This window comes from Saccoglossus kowalevskii, chromosome 17, assembly GCF_978046115.1.
Source record: "Saccoglossus kowalevskii chromosome 17, keSacKowa6.1, whole genome shotgun sequence".
In the NCBI taxonomy this organism is placed as follows: domain Eukaryota; kingdom Metazoa; phylum Hemichordata; class Enteropneusta; family Harrimaniidae; genus Saccoglossus; species Saccoglossus kowalevskii.
The window spans coordinates 222,850-242,221 of record NC_140657.1 but is presented as its reverse complement, the minus strand read 5'-3'; the positions used below and the strand labels follow the sequence as shown (position 1 = coordinate 242,221).

The following is a 19,372-nucleotide window of genomic DNA, read 5'->3' as shown; positions in this document are numbered from 1 at the left end:
ATTGCCCACTAAAGTACAAGATCATTTCTCTTCATGTGACCAATTTCTAAAATTGTCATAGAGGATGATGTTTTGTGGTATGGTATGTAGCCATTGTACTTAAATATGTATAATTGATATACTTACAGCCTCTGGTACCTCACATCTGAACACATGACACTGGAATATCTCATTATCTCGCCTCCCATGTCCAGTGTTAAAAGCAAAACAATCAAATTCATGTGTACTCTCTGCACCCCGACAGCAAAACAGTATATTGGTGATTGGATACTCTGAAATCTGAGATTTGCCATCTGGTTCTAATAGTCTAATGAAATGAAGGTAATGATGTTTTTATTGGAATAACATGATGTGAAAGTGACATAACATAACCTGTCTTATATCATGGATTTGACTGCACCTACAAAATACGCTTTACAATTTTGATCAACATACAATTTAAACTGTGCATACCACATGAAGCAAATAATTCTGAAGTACTCATAGTCATGAATGTTTGTCAACTCGGCCTTGTGTAACACACCATTCAAAAGGACACATGGATGCTAAATTGAAAATAACAAGCCATGCATGGCACAGTCCATGTTAGTTATCAAATTTAAGATATAAATTTTTGTTTATAGTAATATAGCTGGAATATAAACATGTCAGGAATATGATGATTGTTTAACATTTAAATGATTGACATTTGTATCTGATCGTCAAATGAGTATTGAGAGATATTGCTCTAGAACAGCATTAATTAAAACAAAATCTGCCATTACGAATATATGTATAATGAATATATGAAATTTGAACATAGTCAGTTAAAGCATGTCAGAGATATGGCTCTAGAAGCCCATTCATTAAAACAAAATGGCCACTAGTCAGCCATTCAGAATCCGATCTAAAAAATAAAACAATTTTTTTAGCACAAAAATAGCCACCATTAGGCCACTTTGAAAAGGATCGTCAAACCAATATATCCGTATATCTGTGACATGATGTATAATGAATATTTAAAATTTGAACATAATCAGTCAAAACAAGTCAGACATATGGGTCTGGAAACCCATTCATTAAACCAAAATGGCCACCGGACAGCCATTTTGAGTCTGATCTGAAAAATACAAGACATGAAATGTCACAGTCCCCGTTATTTGATTATAAAATACAGGTAGTACAAGGAACATCTGCAAACAGGTGAATAAATATGTACTCTTTGTGGGTACAACTCATCATCAAGTGATTTCCCATAATCTAGTTTTGTACTGACAACTAAAAACTTCCACTGACCCATGTTCGGTATCTCAGAGTACACAAGTGCAACAAAACTACACTGTATTTGTCATACATGTACCGGTATACTTGCTCAAGAAACTGCATTCATAAATCTGAGTGAACCTTGATGTACATGACTTGTTTGTTAATCAGGTCTTAGTATATTACCAGGACCTGGGTTTGTTTCAACATCACCACTGGGCATCAGATTCATTCTCATGTTGTCAAATACAATTTGTTAACACAGTAAGGTTTATTATTTAAAATGTATTCATTGTACATAGAACAACATCTGTTAATTTAAACAATTGTAAAAGCTATGTTTTCAGAGCAAGTACATGTAATAATTAAGAAAGCCAGTAGTGATAAAGGTTGGTCTGCTCATAACCTTCAATGGAGAAGTAACAATAATTGTTCGAAGTCTTTTTAGTGCAGTGATATTATTGCATTTCAATCAATGAATCATTATTAATGGGTATAAAATACTGTAAACCATTTAATTTTCACTTCTAGATATATTCAGGATTTTATGAAATTTGTGTACAACATTTCAATAAAGTCCCTGACACTCCATGTTGTAGGAACCCAGAAAAAATTGCCTTGCGAAATTGAAGCAGTTCACAGCACCACTGTAAAAAAAAAAAAAAAAAAAAGTTTAAAATGAGTATTGTCCAAGATATACACATATGGGTTCATAAGACATATGAACCAATCTGAGTGGTTCTAGAGATTAGTATCACAAGATTTTACTCTCCGTGATTCAATATCAGCCCTATGTATAACGCTGTGTTGATCAGGCGAACTAATTGACAATCGCCCTACAGGTATCGCTATGCAATCACAGTAGTTTTGTATTCTTCTTGCATTTCGACCATGGAAAAATATTTGTTTTTGAGAGTGGCCGAGTTATTAGAAGAAAAACAGAAACTATTTTTTTTAGTATAAATTCTAGTAACTGAAATGCAGGATTGAAAATGAACAAGACAATACGCAAGATTGATAAACCTTCAGCGAGCACTCCTGAAATTTCAGATCATTGGTACCATGTTTTTGGATACATTCAATAACCTCATACATAAAACCACATTTTTTATTGCTCAATCACTTGACCCTGTTTGGCACAAGATCGCAAGCTTCTGTCATAAAATTGGGTTATTTATTTGATGCAACGAAACATGCATTCACAGCAGACGGAAATTCGTTTGAGATGTTCCTGGATTTTTGTATTCAGTTTTCCATTTCAACCACCATCATCACTTAGTAAGCTGAGATCGCGCATACTGACTGTGCATAAATGCGCAGTGTAGTGACACCAGAAGACAGATTGTTTGAGAATATTTTGATCACAGACAACAAAATAAAGATTTTCAATAACATACAAGTTTTCCCACAAATGATGATTGTATGGCAATTACATGCCTTTACCAGTTTTACTTTGGAAGAAGTTGGAAACAGATAACAGAAAGGGGCTACATGGCTACATCTTTTTTTTTTGAATTTTAATCAAGCATGATTTTTAATTTTTTTTTTACAAATGTCTATTTCAGAAACAAAAACAATAAATGTGTAGGTAGGCATTTTAACAATTGCACAATTAATATCGGATGAAAACGTCATTACCGATATAAATCATTCTGTTCAAACAATTAAAAATAAGATCACATTTAATTTAGTCAGTTTTCATAATGAAATACATAATAACATGTATTTATAAATTTGAATAAGGTTCAACGGCCTTTTCATTTAGTGCCAGTTTATACACCATAAAACCTCTGGTTTAGGTGTCACACTCAGAGAAGAGTGAAAGACCTTTGGTTCATAGGCACCGTGAAATGTTGGAATTAAATCCCCCCCACCCAAATCACATAATGTAATATGCATTATTTTTTTATAATTTTGTTGATAACGAAAAGTAAAGTATGTTTTAAAAGAAGTTTCGAATAATACAAACACGAATACATTGCTTAGTGGTTAGTACCGGTAGCAAATGATCACGGTAGCACAATCTGGTCATTCTGTGTTTCGCAAGTGAATAACTTACTAGTACTTGAACTTAATACTTGTTTCCGAAGTATTGCAATTGTTGATTATTATTCAGTAATGATTATAATAACGTGTAAAAAATTAATTCGTTGAATTTTTATGAATTTGAAGTAATATTCAACTTAGTTTCATCGTAAACGAATGATTTCGGTCGAATGTAAATGCTCGATAAGATTCAATATCCGCCATGTTTCCATTTACACGTGGGCTCATTTAAATATGTTAATACGGTTCAGTGACCTCGTGGTGAACGCAACGCGGTACTGTAGAGATTCACCGATGTTGTAGCAAGATCTTTATGCTATTTTGACTGGGAAAACCGTTTTAACGTCATATTTTTTTTTTATCCAAAAATTAGTTGTTTAAAAAAAAACTGAGCATTCAAAGAATAATTAAACATTGTTCACAGAAATAACACAGCTCATTGTCGAAACGAAGCTTACGCATTCAGGCTATTCACAATAAACATCATACTCTTGAATAGATGTCGATGACTACGGTAAAATATAAATTAGACTCTTTTATACGTCAGGAGTGAATGAAATATCCAAAATATTAAAAAGAAAACTGCCGAAAAAACGCCGGGCGATTTCATGGTCCGTTGCAGACTACTCGGCCGACCGTCCATACACGTGTTGTCACTGTACATCCGCCATGTTGAATCGCAGGAGATCGGCAAAATCTTCATTACAACTAACAGTTTAATGCTCACAACATAAAAAATACGAATATAATCATAGGCAACCTACTATTATATAATGAATAAATTGATCGATACAGGGACCCCCCCCCCCCCCCCGAGTTGTGGATATTTCGGAAAACAAGCAAAAGACCGGATATCGATTTAGTTGAAAGCTATGTCCTCATGTACAATAATTTGACAGTTTACGAACTAGTTTCGTAGATTGGAGACAAATGTTTGCTTTTTTGGCTTTTCACAAGAATATAAAGCTGGCAATCATCATAATATTGACGTCCGTACGTCACGGAATGTACACCAATCGTACCCCAATAAACATTCAATTTTGCTGAAGCTGAAGAACTTACCTTTGCAAACACGTTTCTTATGCCGCCTTCTTGAAGTTCTTGAAATCAAATAAAGTTACTAGTTCTTCTAGCAACTAGTGAATGAGACCACCGAGCCGAACAGTATACATGTATAAACAGTACCATAATAAATTGCACGCAATGGAGAAATCACGTGCCGTAATAACAGCAGCGTTACTCACAGATCTAATCTACTGTAAAATATTTTATTTCAGCTGGAATTACCATTCGCTGAAAAGACTTTTTCTGGATGTTTTGTATTGAATTTATTTTCATTGATTTTTGACAAGTTGACTGTAAAATATAAGAAAAGGGTATATTCGCTGGATTTTATTTTAACTGTAACATTCCTTCAGCAAAAATAGCAAAAAAATGTTGCAAGCAAAAATAAAGTATTTTACAGTAATTAATTTATTCTGAGCATGCGTTAACGTTCTGTCAATGTTGCCGAGAGAGGTAATTTTTGATGAAAATCGTGAAAAAGACCCACTTGGGATTTTCAGATCTGGAAAAAAAATTACGTGCATACTCAGCAGAGACTTGTTCATCAACCTGCCAAGTTTCACTGATATCTGCTGTATAATTTCTGAGAAAATGTTGGAGATGGAAAAATGGACATAACCTGAATTATACAGTCCCTTTTTCAGGCTGCGCCTGAACGGGGACTAAAAATGACGTGCATCAGTAACCCGTAATGTCTAATGTATGTACCAAGTTTGAACAAAATCCACCCATAAGTGCCAGAAATGCTTGATATTTGATGATTTTTTAGCACAAAAATGACAACCATTCGGCCATTTTGAAAGGGATCGTCAAACCAATATATCTGTCTATCTATGACATGATGTATAAAGAATATTTAAAATTTGAACATAATCAGTCAAAACAAGTTGGAAATATGGGTCTAGAAGCCCATTCATTAAAACAAAATGGCCGCCAGTCAGCCATTTTGAATGTTATCTGAAAAACAAAATTATTTGCATCAAGGTCCCATAATGTCTAATGTATATATCAAGTTTGAACGAAATCCATCTGTAAACAGCCGAGAAATGCTTGATTTTTATGATTTTTTAACACAAAAATGGCCGCCATTCGGCCATCTTGAATCAGATCGTAAAACAAAATGATGTTTATCAAGGTCCTATAATGTCCAACGTATATACGTATATAGGTTTGAACAAAATCCATATGTACCGGTAAACAGCCGGGAAATGCTTGATTTTGATGATGTTTAGCACAAAAATGGCCACCATTCAGCCATCTTGAATCAGAACGTGAAACAAATTGATGTGCATATGTATGATATCATGTATGATGTATGTGTGAAGTTTGATTGTGATTGGTCCAGGCATTTCTAAGATACAAGTTCGGACGCACGCACGGAGGTCAAAACATAAGTCCCCGTTTTCGGACTTCATCCGAACGGGGACTAATAAACACCTGTCCATGATTATTTAGAAATTATTATTATAGTGAAAACTAACCTTACAATTCCTTCTGATGTGCCTGGTACTGACAAGACAACTTCAATAGCGTTTGGTGAATGTGACTGCTCTTTGAGTATACCCATAATGCGTGTGGCCTCTTGTTCACTTCTAGGTGCATTCATTGTGGCAGAGCCAAGATAGACAATTCTACTAAACACTGTACATTCTCCATCAATTAATGCAGAATTTGTTGGTGATTCTGGTGACGATGCTGATCTTTCCCGGCCTTTATCTAAAATATTTAATATTTCTACATTTGCTTTAACTGCATTTATCTGGATCATTAAAATATGACCATATACATCATTTATTTAGACATGCACTTATAATAGAGTATTATATATTATTATACACATGTCATCGTAATGCCATGAGTTACAGCGTGCCGTAATTTTGTGGTATTTTACAGGGTATTTTCATCCTACCATATTAGGAAATTTGAGATTATGCACAAAAGCGTCCTCTTATAATAATAAAAACATAGCTGCCACCAGAGTTTGACCAGACTCCAGACAAAGAAGTTTGTTGATTTTGTTCTAAACTTTTTGGATTTTGGCATTCCCACAATGTATCCTTGGAAGTAAAAGTTGTATAATAATAAGGTTATTACGAGGATACCTCAAAGTAATACCTCAAAGTATACCCCTCAGACAGTATGCCGTCGCATCAACCTCCGCTGCGTGTCGGTCGATATTTGCGCTGTACTGTCTTCATGCATAATTTGAGGTATCCTCGTAATAACTTGTATTTCAAAATACAGTGAACTTGAAGTGAGGAAGCTATAATAGAACAAACCAGGAATATACATACCATGTTTGGAAGCTGTACTACTGAATTCATCACCCATACTTACAACACGTGACCTATTCAAAGTAGTTGTGTAGAATGTACTTGTTCCAAAATTGGTGCGTTTTTCATTACATGGTAAATTGTGCTCAATATTTTTTGTGTGAGAAAGAACACTCTGTTCCACAGCATCAGTTTCCGTTGCACTCTTTGATTTCACAGTCTTTTTATCAACCTCTGCATCTTCCTTTTCTTGGTCACTTAATACTTCTTCCAAGGTATGTTTCAACTCATCCATATTGCCATTACCAGCAATTTTAAGCCCTTCTTCTTCTTTCACAGCTTTCAATGGTGTGTTATCGGTTGCTTCAGATGGCGATACTAGCACGTACTCATCAGTAGTAGATATAGAATCAGATGAACTACGGCTTACTGTGTCTTCCATGTAGACCGATGACACAATAACTATAAACAATAGGGATAATAGAGTTAATTCAAACTCTCATTTTTGGGGGTTTTTCTTTTTTTTCATTGGATATTAGTCATGCAGTATTACACATATTATTCACTCACACAATAAAGAAAAATGTACACCCCATCACAAATACAAATGGCAAGTGGGCAAAAAATTCTCTTTTTTTCACTACTGAGTGTGCTGCTAACTTTGGGAGTCAAACCCACAAACTCTCCGATGTTACATTGTAGGTAGACTGGGACCATTGTGCCACACATCAGGTCAAACAATCTCAATTCAATGTACATACATGATGATTCACAGAACAACAATGCACTACTATACAGATATTTAGAGAACTACTACATGAATCATAATTTGTTCCAGAAAGTCTCCACAAATAATTGTATAGAATATTCATTGCAGGATTCAATAATATCGCTACAGTCGTTGCATGTATTGCATGTTGCGATGTATGTAAAATGCATTACTTGTTTATCACAAAATTAAAATCTACACAACTCTGAGAACCTGCTCTGAACAGATGAAATGCAATATAAGGACATTTTGAATTATTTATTATTGAATCATTACCAAATCTGTAAAAAATCAGTCCTTAACCTATAAGATACCACACCCATAAGTACTCAGACTGTTCATTTGGGCAAAAAAAAAGTTTATGTATGTAATCCTACAGTAAATTAACAATGATACAATAGGCAGAAAAATTTTAATTTGTTTGCGAGAAGGAAGAGGTGGAACAACAAGATTTACAGGAAAAATCACTTCTGAGAGAACATATACTTCTGCATAGTTTCCCTTGATATTAATTATGCATGCAAAATGAAAGATATCACTCGATTTCAATAATATGCGGAGCATGGCTAGGTTAAACTTCCTGTTAAGTGGTCAACAAAATAAAGGTCACGAATCCATGCTATACTTTCATGCTAGTGAAAAAGAGATATTTTAAACAGGAGACATCAGTAAACATCAATGCGTATTTATTATCACTGCAGTATTGCATATTTGACCAGTGAAAAAATTGCACAATCTTGTGTCCACCGAATCTGTGATTGGCTGGTTGCTCTGTGACGTTGCATGAGCTGTCAATCATTCTCTGTTCAGTACCGATGGGAAACCATGTAATGTCGCATAAGAGTGTTTACAAATGTTAACAGTTCTCAGGCCTTCACTAAATTGACTGTCTTGTACATGCCTTTGGCATTTGCTGATTTAGTATACCCGGTACTAACAACTTAGGCAAGAGGACTGTTGACAGTTTTAAACCAGCTGCTTCAGAAAATACAAATTAACCATTTTTTTTATGTTTAGAAATATGAGCGTCTTAATTCTCTCCTGCATTGTTAATGTTAGTTATTTATCATGTTTTCAGAATTTATTATTTTATTGTACTTTTCATTAAATTCTTAAATATGGGGTATGATAGCAATACAGATTCTATTATTCTTAAAAATGCCCCTTGTTTACTTTACTTGAGAAGGAAGTTAATTTTATCACTCAATGTAAACTATACATGTATTTAAACAAAAACATGTGCATTCTATTTTTTTACATTTACATACATTTAATTCCTTATTTGACAAAAAAAAACTTTACTCATCAAAGGCAGAAATAAACAACTTAACTTTAATTACATAACATGAACTACATACATACATGTGTACATTCATTCTGAAATTTATGGTCACTGACATTTTGTGTTGACATTTAAATCATTATTGTCATTTATATATAAAAAAGGGAATGTCAAACTTTTTTGACAGTGATAATAAAGTATTCTATTCTAAAGAACAATTATATTAATCAAAGTGACAGCAATTTGAAGCCAGTAGATAAAAAATCTAAATGTATTTACTATCTTATACTAAAATATGTTTGGATATTTAGAGTAGTAACAAATTCCCACTTCCGGTCCGATTAAAATACACTCTGAATATTCACTTTTGAGATATAATTTTTGGTATGTGTTGGTTCTTGGATATTTCAGCTTCGTCGTCCTGTACTTCGTTTAGTAAGTTGAACTTCTCAGATTGCGTAAAAATAGTTTTGTAATTTTTACACGAAAAATGCCTGGGTTAAATTATTTGCTGAGGGACGGCCACTTAGGTACGTCCTCTGTAACTTGCAGCACATGAACCTGAAAGCGTTAGGCAATCAAACAAAAATGACGTTATACTAAAGTATGTGCAAGGTCTTCACTTTTCATAGCATGAAAATGATTTTCTTCCATGCTTATTATGACACCCTCAAATCCATTCCCCTCAAAAGTCAACAATGGGATAATCCCCTATTTTATGACTCCAAACAGTTGTTTATGCTTCACGTGTTTATTTGTCTTCAATTGTTTTGGTGTCTTGTCGGTAACGTTTTGGTTTCAATTCACATCGCTGTCAACTAACATGCTGGAAATCAAATTAGCATAACAATTCGTTTGACCTTGTCGCCATTTTCATCCACAGCTTTCCACACCAATGCCACACCACAGACAACTAAAACATTTAAACCTTTGTTGGGAAATTCATTAAATTGCGTTTTTTAAGTCACGTACCATAAATTGCGTTTCAGAGTCCCCCAAGTTTGTTTCAAAAACTGCAGTCGAACCACAGATAACCAGAACATTGAAACATTTGTCGTGAAATCCATGTGCATTAAATTGTTTAAAAACGTTTTTGGAGTCCTTCAAATCCAACACCAGGGTGAGTTACAACACTAATATTTGTTCCCTGAGAATCTATAATAAAATAATACAAATGGTGTCACCATGTAATTTTCAAACTGTATTTATTTTTGGTGTAACTTAACATTTATGTATGTTCCCTAAGAAAGTTTCCAAATTTCCTCCTAAACATGTTTTCAACGAAAGAATTCAATAGGTAGGTAGGTAGGTAAAAAATACAAAATATATCACTACCATAAGTGTAAAATACTTCATGAGCCCGAAAACTAAAACGGAAATAAAATGTTGCATTATTGTCGCCATGTTTATTTATCCTTGACTATTCCCTCACCAGAGTGAATTGCATCACGGATGTTTGCTCCACAGGAGTGTGCCATAAAACTGAATTCATATTCTAAATTCAGAAAGGTGTGTGTAATTTAGGGCCTCACTGATCACTGTGTTCCCCGGAATCAATTGGTTTGCCATTACCGTAGCTATCGCTGAGGTAAAAAGTCACCCACCCCTTGGTTATTAACACTGTTTTTTCGACACCAGATGGATTCTCGTCCCAAATTTTGGTTCCCAGGCACCTCAAATAAACAACCTATCTAACAGCTTGGTTGAATTGATGATATAACCAAACAATCATGGTAGATTGGCCTTGTTTTTCTCTAGCGCGAAAACACAAGGGCGTTAAGACTCGTTTTTGATAGATGCAGATCGTTTAGATCGAAGGGTTACTTTTGTTTCAAGTTCGTTGTTGTTTTGGGTGAATATGTTCAAGCCCAAAACTGTAGCAATAATGTTTATGTCGCTGCACGTCAAAACACACTTTTGAACTTGACAACATTCACTCTCGGACCACTAAACAAATAGGTGGAAATGCCATCACTCATGAAGATTGATGATTTGATTTCTTACTGGGAGAGCTGTATTTAGGGCTCATTTCTCAATTTCGTTGCGTAAAATTATATCGCTGGTAGACAATGATGGCTGACATATTGTTTTGGTTCAGTGGCTGTCTTGGCACGGGCAACTTTTTTTTACTATTCTGACGTTTTTTGGTCACATTTTGTATATACCAGTCAGACACTGACAAGTAAGTGACATGATATTCAACATGGGGTATTTTGAATTTTTTATTTTCATAATAATGTAATTTAAATAAATAACAAGCAGCCTGTCATCTGAGATAGCTCCACTGTTAGAAATGCACATTTCAATTAAAGAACTGAAGATATCATTAGAAAATTAACAATATGTATAGTATCAAAGCAATCGGACTTCAAGAATTCAAAAATATCACTTTTTACCAAAAATGACAAAAATATTCATTAAAATTAGACAATTGAAGATATCATCATCAAATGAACAAATCTGAGAGAGGTCCACATGTATTACCGATATATGTAACATCAAAGCAACCGTAATTACGGTTTTAACAAGAAGTCGAAAATATCACTTTTTACCAAGTATTACAATATAATATTCACCAAAATTAGAGAATTAAAGATATCATCACAAAATGAACAAATCTGAGAGAGGTCCACATGTAGTACCTATATATGTAATATCAAAGCAATCAGACTTGCGGTTTTTAATAAGAAGTTGACAAGACATGAAATGTCACAGTCCCCGTTATTTGATTATAAAGTTGTACAAGGAATATCTGCAAACAGGTGAATAAATATGTACTCTTTGTGGTTACAACTCATCAATCATGATTTCCGATGATCTAGTTTTGTACTGAAAACAAAAAATTTCCACTGACCCATGTTCAGTATCTCAGAGTACACAAGTGCAACAAAACTATTTGTCATACATGTATACTTGCTCAAGAAACTGCATTCATAAATCTGAGTGAACCTTGATGTACATGATTTCTTTGTTAATCAGGTCTTAGTATATTACCAAGACCTGGGTTTGTTTCAACATCACCACTGGGCATCAGAATCATTCTCATGTTGTCAAATACAATTTGTTATTAACACAGTAAGGTTTATTATTTAAAATGTATTCATTGTACATAGAACATCTGTTAATTTAAAAAATTGTAAAAGCTATGTTTTCAGAGCAAGTACATGTAATAATTAAGAAAGCCAGTTGCGATAAAGGTTGGTCTGCTCATTCCCTTCAATGGAGAAGAAACAAATAATTGTTTGAAGTCTTCACTTTTAGATATATTCAGGATTTTGTGAAATTTGTGTACAACATTTCAATAAAGTCCCTGACACTCCATGTTGTAGGAACCCAGAACAAATTGCCTTGCGAAATTGAAGCAGTTCACAGCACCACTGTAAGAAGAAAAAAAAAAGAAAGAAAAAAAATAGGTTAAAATGAGTATAGTCAAAGACATACACATGTGGGTTCATAAGACATATGTCCCAATCTGAGTGGTTCTAGAGATTAGTATCACCAGATTTTACTCTCCGTGATTCAATATCAGTCCTATGTATAACGCTGTGTTGATCAGGCGAACTAATTGACAATGGCCCTACAGGTGAAATCACAGTAGTTTTGTATTCTTCTAGCATTTCGACTATGGAAAAATATTTGTTTTTGAAAGTGGACGAATTATTAGAAGAAAAACAGAAACTATTTTTTTAGTATGAATTCTAGTAACTGAAATGCAGGATTGAAAAAGAACAAGACAATACGCAGGATTGATAAACCTTCAGCGAGCACTCCTGAAATTTCAGATCATTGTACCATGTTTTTGGATACATTCAATGACCTAATACATAAAATCACATTTGTTATTGCTCAATCACTTGACCCTGTATGGCACAAGATTGCAAGCTTCTATCATAAAATTGGGTTATTTACAAAATGTATTTGATGCAACGAAACATGCATTCACAGCAGACGGAAATTCGTTTGAGATATTACTGGATTTTTGTATTCAGTTTTCCATTTCAACCACAATCATCACTTAGTAAGCTGTGATCGCGCATTGGGATACTGACTGTGCATAAATGCGCAGTGTAGTGTCATCAGAAGACTGATTGTTTGAGAATATTTTGCACCATTACGCCATTTCAAATATTATATTAATTCACAGACAACAAAATAAAGATTTTCAATAACATACAAGTTTTTCCACAGTTGATGATTGTATGGCAATTACAAGGCTTCGCCAGTTTTACTTTGGAAGAAGTTGAAAACAGGTAACAGAAAGGGGCTACATGACTACATGTACATCTTTTTTTTTTTTAATTTTAATCAAGCAAGATGTTTTTAATTTTTTTTTTTTTTACAAATGTCTATTTCAGGGCAACAGAAACAAAAACAATAAATGTGTAGGTAGGCATTTTAACAATTGCACAATTAATATTGGATGAAAACGTCATTACCGATATAAATCATAATCATAATTAAAAATAAAATCACATTTAATTTAGTCAGTTTTCATAATGAAAATGCATAATAACATGTACTTATAAATTTGAATAAGGTTCAACAGCCTTTTCATTTAGTGCCAGTTTATACACCATAAAACCACAGGGAGCCCAGGAACTATAATCAACTGTAATACTCAGTCTCTATGAGGGGGGGGGGGGGGGGTCGGCTGGTATCTAGTGTAAGAAATAGACAAGGGATGAAGGCTCCAGCCAGCTCACATTTTTTAAACTCGAAAAAACAGACGAAAAAAATACCAGGTTGAAGAATATTAGTTGCTCCTTCGAATTTCGCCAAAGCCTTACCTACATTTTACCGATATCTGCAGAATAAATCAAGAAAACTACACAAATTGACTCCATTTAGGAATTCCTAACGGTTAGTCCGAACGCATGACACCGTTGGAGGCGTGGCCTGTTCAGCATTTGTCAACAACCAATCACAAGACTGGTTACGAACCAGTTGAGCAAGGCTAACCGAGTCGTGACCTCGATGTGGTACATACTGTACATAACATCCATTATTTTTTTTATAATCTTGTTGATAACGAAAAGTAAAGTATGTTCTAAAAGAAGTTTCGAATAAATACAAACACGAATACATTGCTTAGTGGTTAGTACCGGTAGCGAATGATCACGGTAGCACAATCTGGTCATTCTGTGTTTCGCAAGTGAATAACTTACTTGTTTTCGAAGTATTGCAATTGTTGATTATTATTCAGTAATGATTATAATAACACACAAAAATTTAATTCGTTGAATTTTTATAAATTGGAAGTAATATTCAACTTAGTTTCATCGTAAACGAATGATTTCGGTCGAATGTAAATGCGCGAAGCGTTACGACATCCGCCATGTTCTCATGCATTTACACGTGGCTCATTTAAATATGTTAATGACGGTTCAGTTACCTCGTGGTGAACGCAACGCGGTAGTAGATTTACCGATGTTCTGGCAAGATCTTTATGCTTTGATTTTGACAGGGAAAACGACATGATTTTTTTTTTAACCAAAAAATTAGTTGTTTTCAAAATATAAACTGAGCATTCAAAGAATAATTTAACATTGTTCGCAGAAATAACAGCTCATTGTCGAAACGAAGCTTACCCATTCGGGCTATTCACAATAGGTGTCAATGACTACGGTAAAATATAAAGTAGACTCTTTTAGGAGCCAGGAGTGAATGAAATATCTAAAATATTTTTAAATTTCGATTTCATGGTCCGTTGCAGACTACTCGACCGAACGTCCATACACTTGTTGTCACTGCACATCGGCCATGTTGAATCGTACGAGATCGGCAAAATCTTCATTACAACAGTTTAATGCTCACAACATAAAAATACGAATATAATCATATGCAACCTACTATTATAATAATGAATAAGTTGATCGACACAGGGACATACACCCCCCCCCCCCCGAGTTGTGGATATTTCAGAAATCGCGACACAAGCAAAAGACCGGATAACGATTTACTAACTTGAAACTATGTCCCCATGAATTAATCGTCCGTGTACAATAATTTGACAGGGTATACAATTTACAAACTAGTTTCGTAGATTGGAGACAATTGTTTGCTTTTTTGGCTTTTCACAAGAGTATAAAGCTGGCAATCATCATAATATTCACGTCCGTACGTACGTCACGGAATGTACACCAATCGTACCCCAAAATACATTCAATTTTGTAGAAACTGGAGAACTTACCTTTGCAAACACGTCTCTTATGCCGCCTTCTTGAAGTTCTTGAAATCAAATAAGGTTACTAGTTCTTCTAGTAACTAGTGAATGAGACCACAGAGCCAAACAGAATACATGTATAAACAGTACTATAATAAATTGCACGCAATGGAGAAATCACGTGCTGTAGCGTTACTCACAGATCTAATATACTGTAAAATATTTTATTTCAGCTGGAATTATCATTCGCTGAAAAGACTTTTTCTGGCTGTTTTTTGTATTGAATTTATTTTCATTGATTTTTGACAAGTTTGACTGTAAAATAAAGGAAAAAGGGATTATTTGCTGGATTTTATTTTAACTGAAACATTCCTTCAGCGAAAATAGCAAAAAAATGTTGCAAGCAAAAATAAAGTATTTTACAGTAATTAATTTATTCTGAGCATGCGCAGACGTTCTGTCAATGTTGCCGGGAGAGGTAATTTTTGATAAAAATCGTGAAAAAAACCCACTTGGGATTTTCAGATCTGGAAAAAAAATTACGTGCATACTCGGAAGACACTTGTTCATCAACCTGCCAAGTTTCACTGATACCTGCTGTAGAATTTCTGAGAAAATGTTGGAGACGGAAAAAGGACAAAACCTGAATTATAAAGTCCTCTTTTCAGGCTGCGCCTGAACGGGGACTAAAAATACCACTTTTTCACCAAAAATGACAAAATATTCACTAAAATTAGAGAATTGAAGATATCATCATGAAATGAACAAATCTGAGAGAGGTTCACATGTAGTACCTATATATGTAATACCAAAGCAGTCGGAATTGCGGTTTTTAACAAGAAGTCGAAAATATCACTTTTTACCAAAAATATTCACTAAAATTAATTAGAGAATTGAAGATATCATCATGAAATGAACAAATCTAAAAGAGGTCTACACAAGCTACATATACACCAAGTATCAAAGCATTCAGGCTTGTAGTTTTCATTGAATAAGTCCAAAAAGTTGACGACGACAACGGCGGACAATCACTCATAAGATAAGCTCCGCTCAACAAAGTCGACAACAGAGCTAAAAACCATAAGTTCGTAGACATGGACAAGGTGTAAAATGTAATCAGCTATTTTATTTGTCCCAAATTTTGAATTAAAGTGTAAAGTGTAATCAAAGAAAGCTTAGAAAGAACTCCCGTGTGCTGAAAGTACTGGAGACACATTAAAAATAATTTGAAATTACTTGTATTTGAGATATTGATGGAAAAGTTGAAAACTAATTACGCAAATCAGAAAATTAATATGAACAGATTTGAGTGTAAAACTAACGAGGTCTGTGCAATCACCATCTATTTACCAAAAAATTATGAATTATTATCCTAATTAGGGAATTAATATGAACAGATTTTAACCCCAAACAAATCAGGTTTGTACATTGTTCATTGAAATGGAATAATTTAGATATCAGTGTGATAGCTTGAAACTAATTAATCATGCAAATTAGATAATTAATATGTACAGATTTTAACCCACACTTAAGTTTTACCGAAAACTAATTTGGTCTCTGCATAGTTCTAGATTCATTGAAATGTGATGATTAATACTCAAGATATCCGTGGAAAAACAGAAAAATAATTAAGTATGTAAATTAGGTTATTAATATGTACTAAAAACTAGCAGGTCTGTGCAGTGTCCTATGATATCTATGTACCAAGTTTCATTGAAATGTGATGATTAGTACTTGAGATATCAGTGGAAAAACCGAAAATTGACTAATCATTATGCAAATTAGGTAATTAATATGGACAGATTTTCACCAAAAACTAATCAAAACCTAGTATTAGTTCAGAGCATTTATGTACCAAGTTTCATTGTGTGCTTCGCACATGGGAGTCAAAAACCTATTTTTTAACAGTAAATTAAATTTCCATTTTATTTACCCCCTTGCCCCCCTCAATATGGGACTCTGAATAACAGGCAGGCCAAGAAGATAGCGTCATCATACAGTATTGATGTACGAAATTCACATTACAATCTTATGCTCCCGAACAATCCGATGTCTGATGGCAGCCACCATGGACAAGAAAATATTGCTAAACCGCCAGTTGTGAAGTTTACATCTAATTTATTAGGATTTCCACATGAAGTTTGACAAATAATGATTTTCTTTGTCAAGGTTATATAATGAATTCTCTAATTAATATTTTGTGTGTATTTTTGTGAGTGTATGTATTTTGTATGTTTCTAAATATGTACACATTATATCTTATTGGTAGTGGGAATTGCCAATCCAGTTTATAAGATTGTGAGCAAATATTTTCTTTAATAACACTGACTGTGAAATACGCCCATCGAGAAGTGGCACTGATAGAATATTTTTTATTATAATTTTCTTCAATTTTGATCAGTTGTATTGCAATACATTATTAATAATTAAAATATATATACATTCCTTTATTTCATTACTGCGAATGAGTTGTACATTTGTTTCATATGATTTCTCATCTATATTATAAAGATTTTCTTGGAATTATTAATTTTAATAAACGGTAATCAACTATCCTTCTGCAACACCAATAAGATCATTACTTACAGTATTTCATTAAGCAGTATAACAAGAATGCATAATGCAAAGCCCATACTCTAAATGGTCAAATGTTTCTTGGTCGAAGCTAGAAACTAAGGGGTCCTATTTAGGAACTCCTGCCAGAGCAACTTCACAAATCATAAGGCAAATTAACAGCTCCTAAGATGGCATTCCCAGATTTGCATCAGTTGTTAAAAACACATAAAACATTAATTCTCAACTCTGGTAAAAGGTCCAGTTACTGTGAAAGTACTCATCGCAAAGCTACTAGTTGTAATGTAATAGTCTTTATTGAAGTCGTATCCTAAAAATGGACATAGATCTAAGTACAATAAAGCATGGTTGTCATTCCATGTCAGAAACATTCAGAATAAAAAAAAAAAAAAAGATACACTAGTATAAAAAAACTAAAGTAAACACAACTAAAACAACAAACTTGCCCGAAAGTGGGTTAGAAATGCAAATTAATAAAGTAAATGTTAGGATTACTAATTTAGATATCTGTGAGGCAGCTGTTTTTTTTTAATTTGCTTTCTCTTATGTTGAAACATTCGTATATATATTTTGCTAGACATTTTAGCATGACAGTATTCTTTGTGCCTAGTATGTTAATATTTTGTGTATCAAAATGAATATATATGAATGTAGATAAGTAAAAAAGACCACAAGATCACAGTGGCATGTTATATTAAATATGTTGTATTGATGAACAAGATACAAACATATAATTCAAGAATATGATGTAAAGTAGATGAACAGACATGTAGAAGTTGAATTGGATTAGTGGGTGTGTACAAATTAATATAATTAGTAAACATTCATGGTGTCTACATCATACGATTCCAATAATGGTCAGACGCGATATATATTTAACAAATTTAAAAGTGGTATCATAGTTCTGAAGAAGAAGAAGACATTACAAATTTATTTTGTTAAATTAAATATGACGTAAGGAGTCTATACAAAAAGTAATAAATGGAATCATCGGATTGCAATATTTTATTTTTCCACATTTTTCTCCACCCGTTTCTGCAACGATGTGGAGACATTTTCATAACTGGTCAAATAGAAATCCCAGACGGTAACCCCCCACAACTTTTTGATTTTCTAATTTTTATTTGATTTTTGTAACGGCAAGATGGTACTACATTGTCGGAGAGGAATACCTCCCGAATGCCCCCACATCGACAAGAACGGGGCCACAGCTGATATAAACACGTCAATCGAGATAGGCGGTCGACGACACTATTAGTTCCGCAACAAAAAATCGCTGGTTTTGGTCTCCCAGTAAAGAAAGAAAACAAAGATACATTAATAAATATAAAACTTACTTCACTAATTGAACAATCTTTTTGAAGAGATCGAGATAGGCATTTCATTGCTCAGGAAGTGAAAATTTAAAGTCTACCATGTTTTCAGTCGTCTGCACATGCGCAGACGAAATCACAAAGGATTGTGGGTAAACACATTTCCGCAACCGGACCATTGATTGAGCATATATTCCGTGATTAATGAAGTGTAGCGTTATTTGTGATTTCACGTTCAAATACGTTCGTATTCTTGAACACTTTTCATCTTGAGTATTTAAATTATGTTTTACTATTGAATTTTAAAATAAATTATGCGAAAGTCCGACGTTTAATTAATTTATTTGCCAACTTGAGGTGACCAATGACATTCAAGTGTATTTAATTACTATAATAATAATAATAATTTTACTGCATCCTTAGAAAATTACAAAAATTTTCTATTGGTTTACAACAATAAATATATAAGTGATTATTAAAATAATAGCATAGTAAGATAAAGTAAAAAATAGAAAAAAAAAAGAGTTATAAGTTCGTCCCGAGCCTGAGTAACAACTGTAATTTTGATTTTTAGTTCCATTTTTCATATTTAATAGAAAATACAAATTGTAACGATAGTAGAGGGCGGTCATGCATATTAGGAAA

General features: G+C 33.6%; 1 protein-coding gene across 1 annotated transcript in view; it reads right to left on the bottom strand.

Annotated features, from left to right (window-relative positions):
* Positions 1–18,853, bottom strand: part of LOC100371984 (rab GTPase-activating protein 1-like) — a 102,045-nt gene extending 83,192 nt beyond the window's left edge. Inside the window, exons 1-4 of the mRNA XM_085492480.1 lie at positions 18,752–18,853; positions 6,648–7,088; positions 5,835–6,069; positions 127–307 (exon numbers count right to left, since the gene is read on the bottom strand). Coding sequence (XP_085348606.1) covers positions 127–307; positions 5,835–6,069; positions 6,648–7,068 — 837 coding nt within the window. The 5' untranslated portion in view covers positions 7,069–7,088; positions 18,752–18,853. The remainder of the gene's footprint in view (positions 1–126; positions 308–5,834; positions 6,070–6,647; positions 7,089–18,751) is intronic.
* Positions 18,854–19,372: the final 519 nt, after the last annotated feature.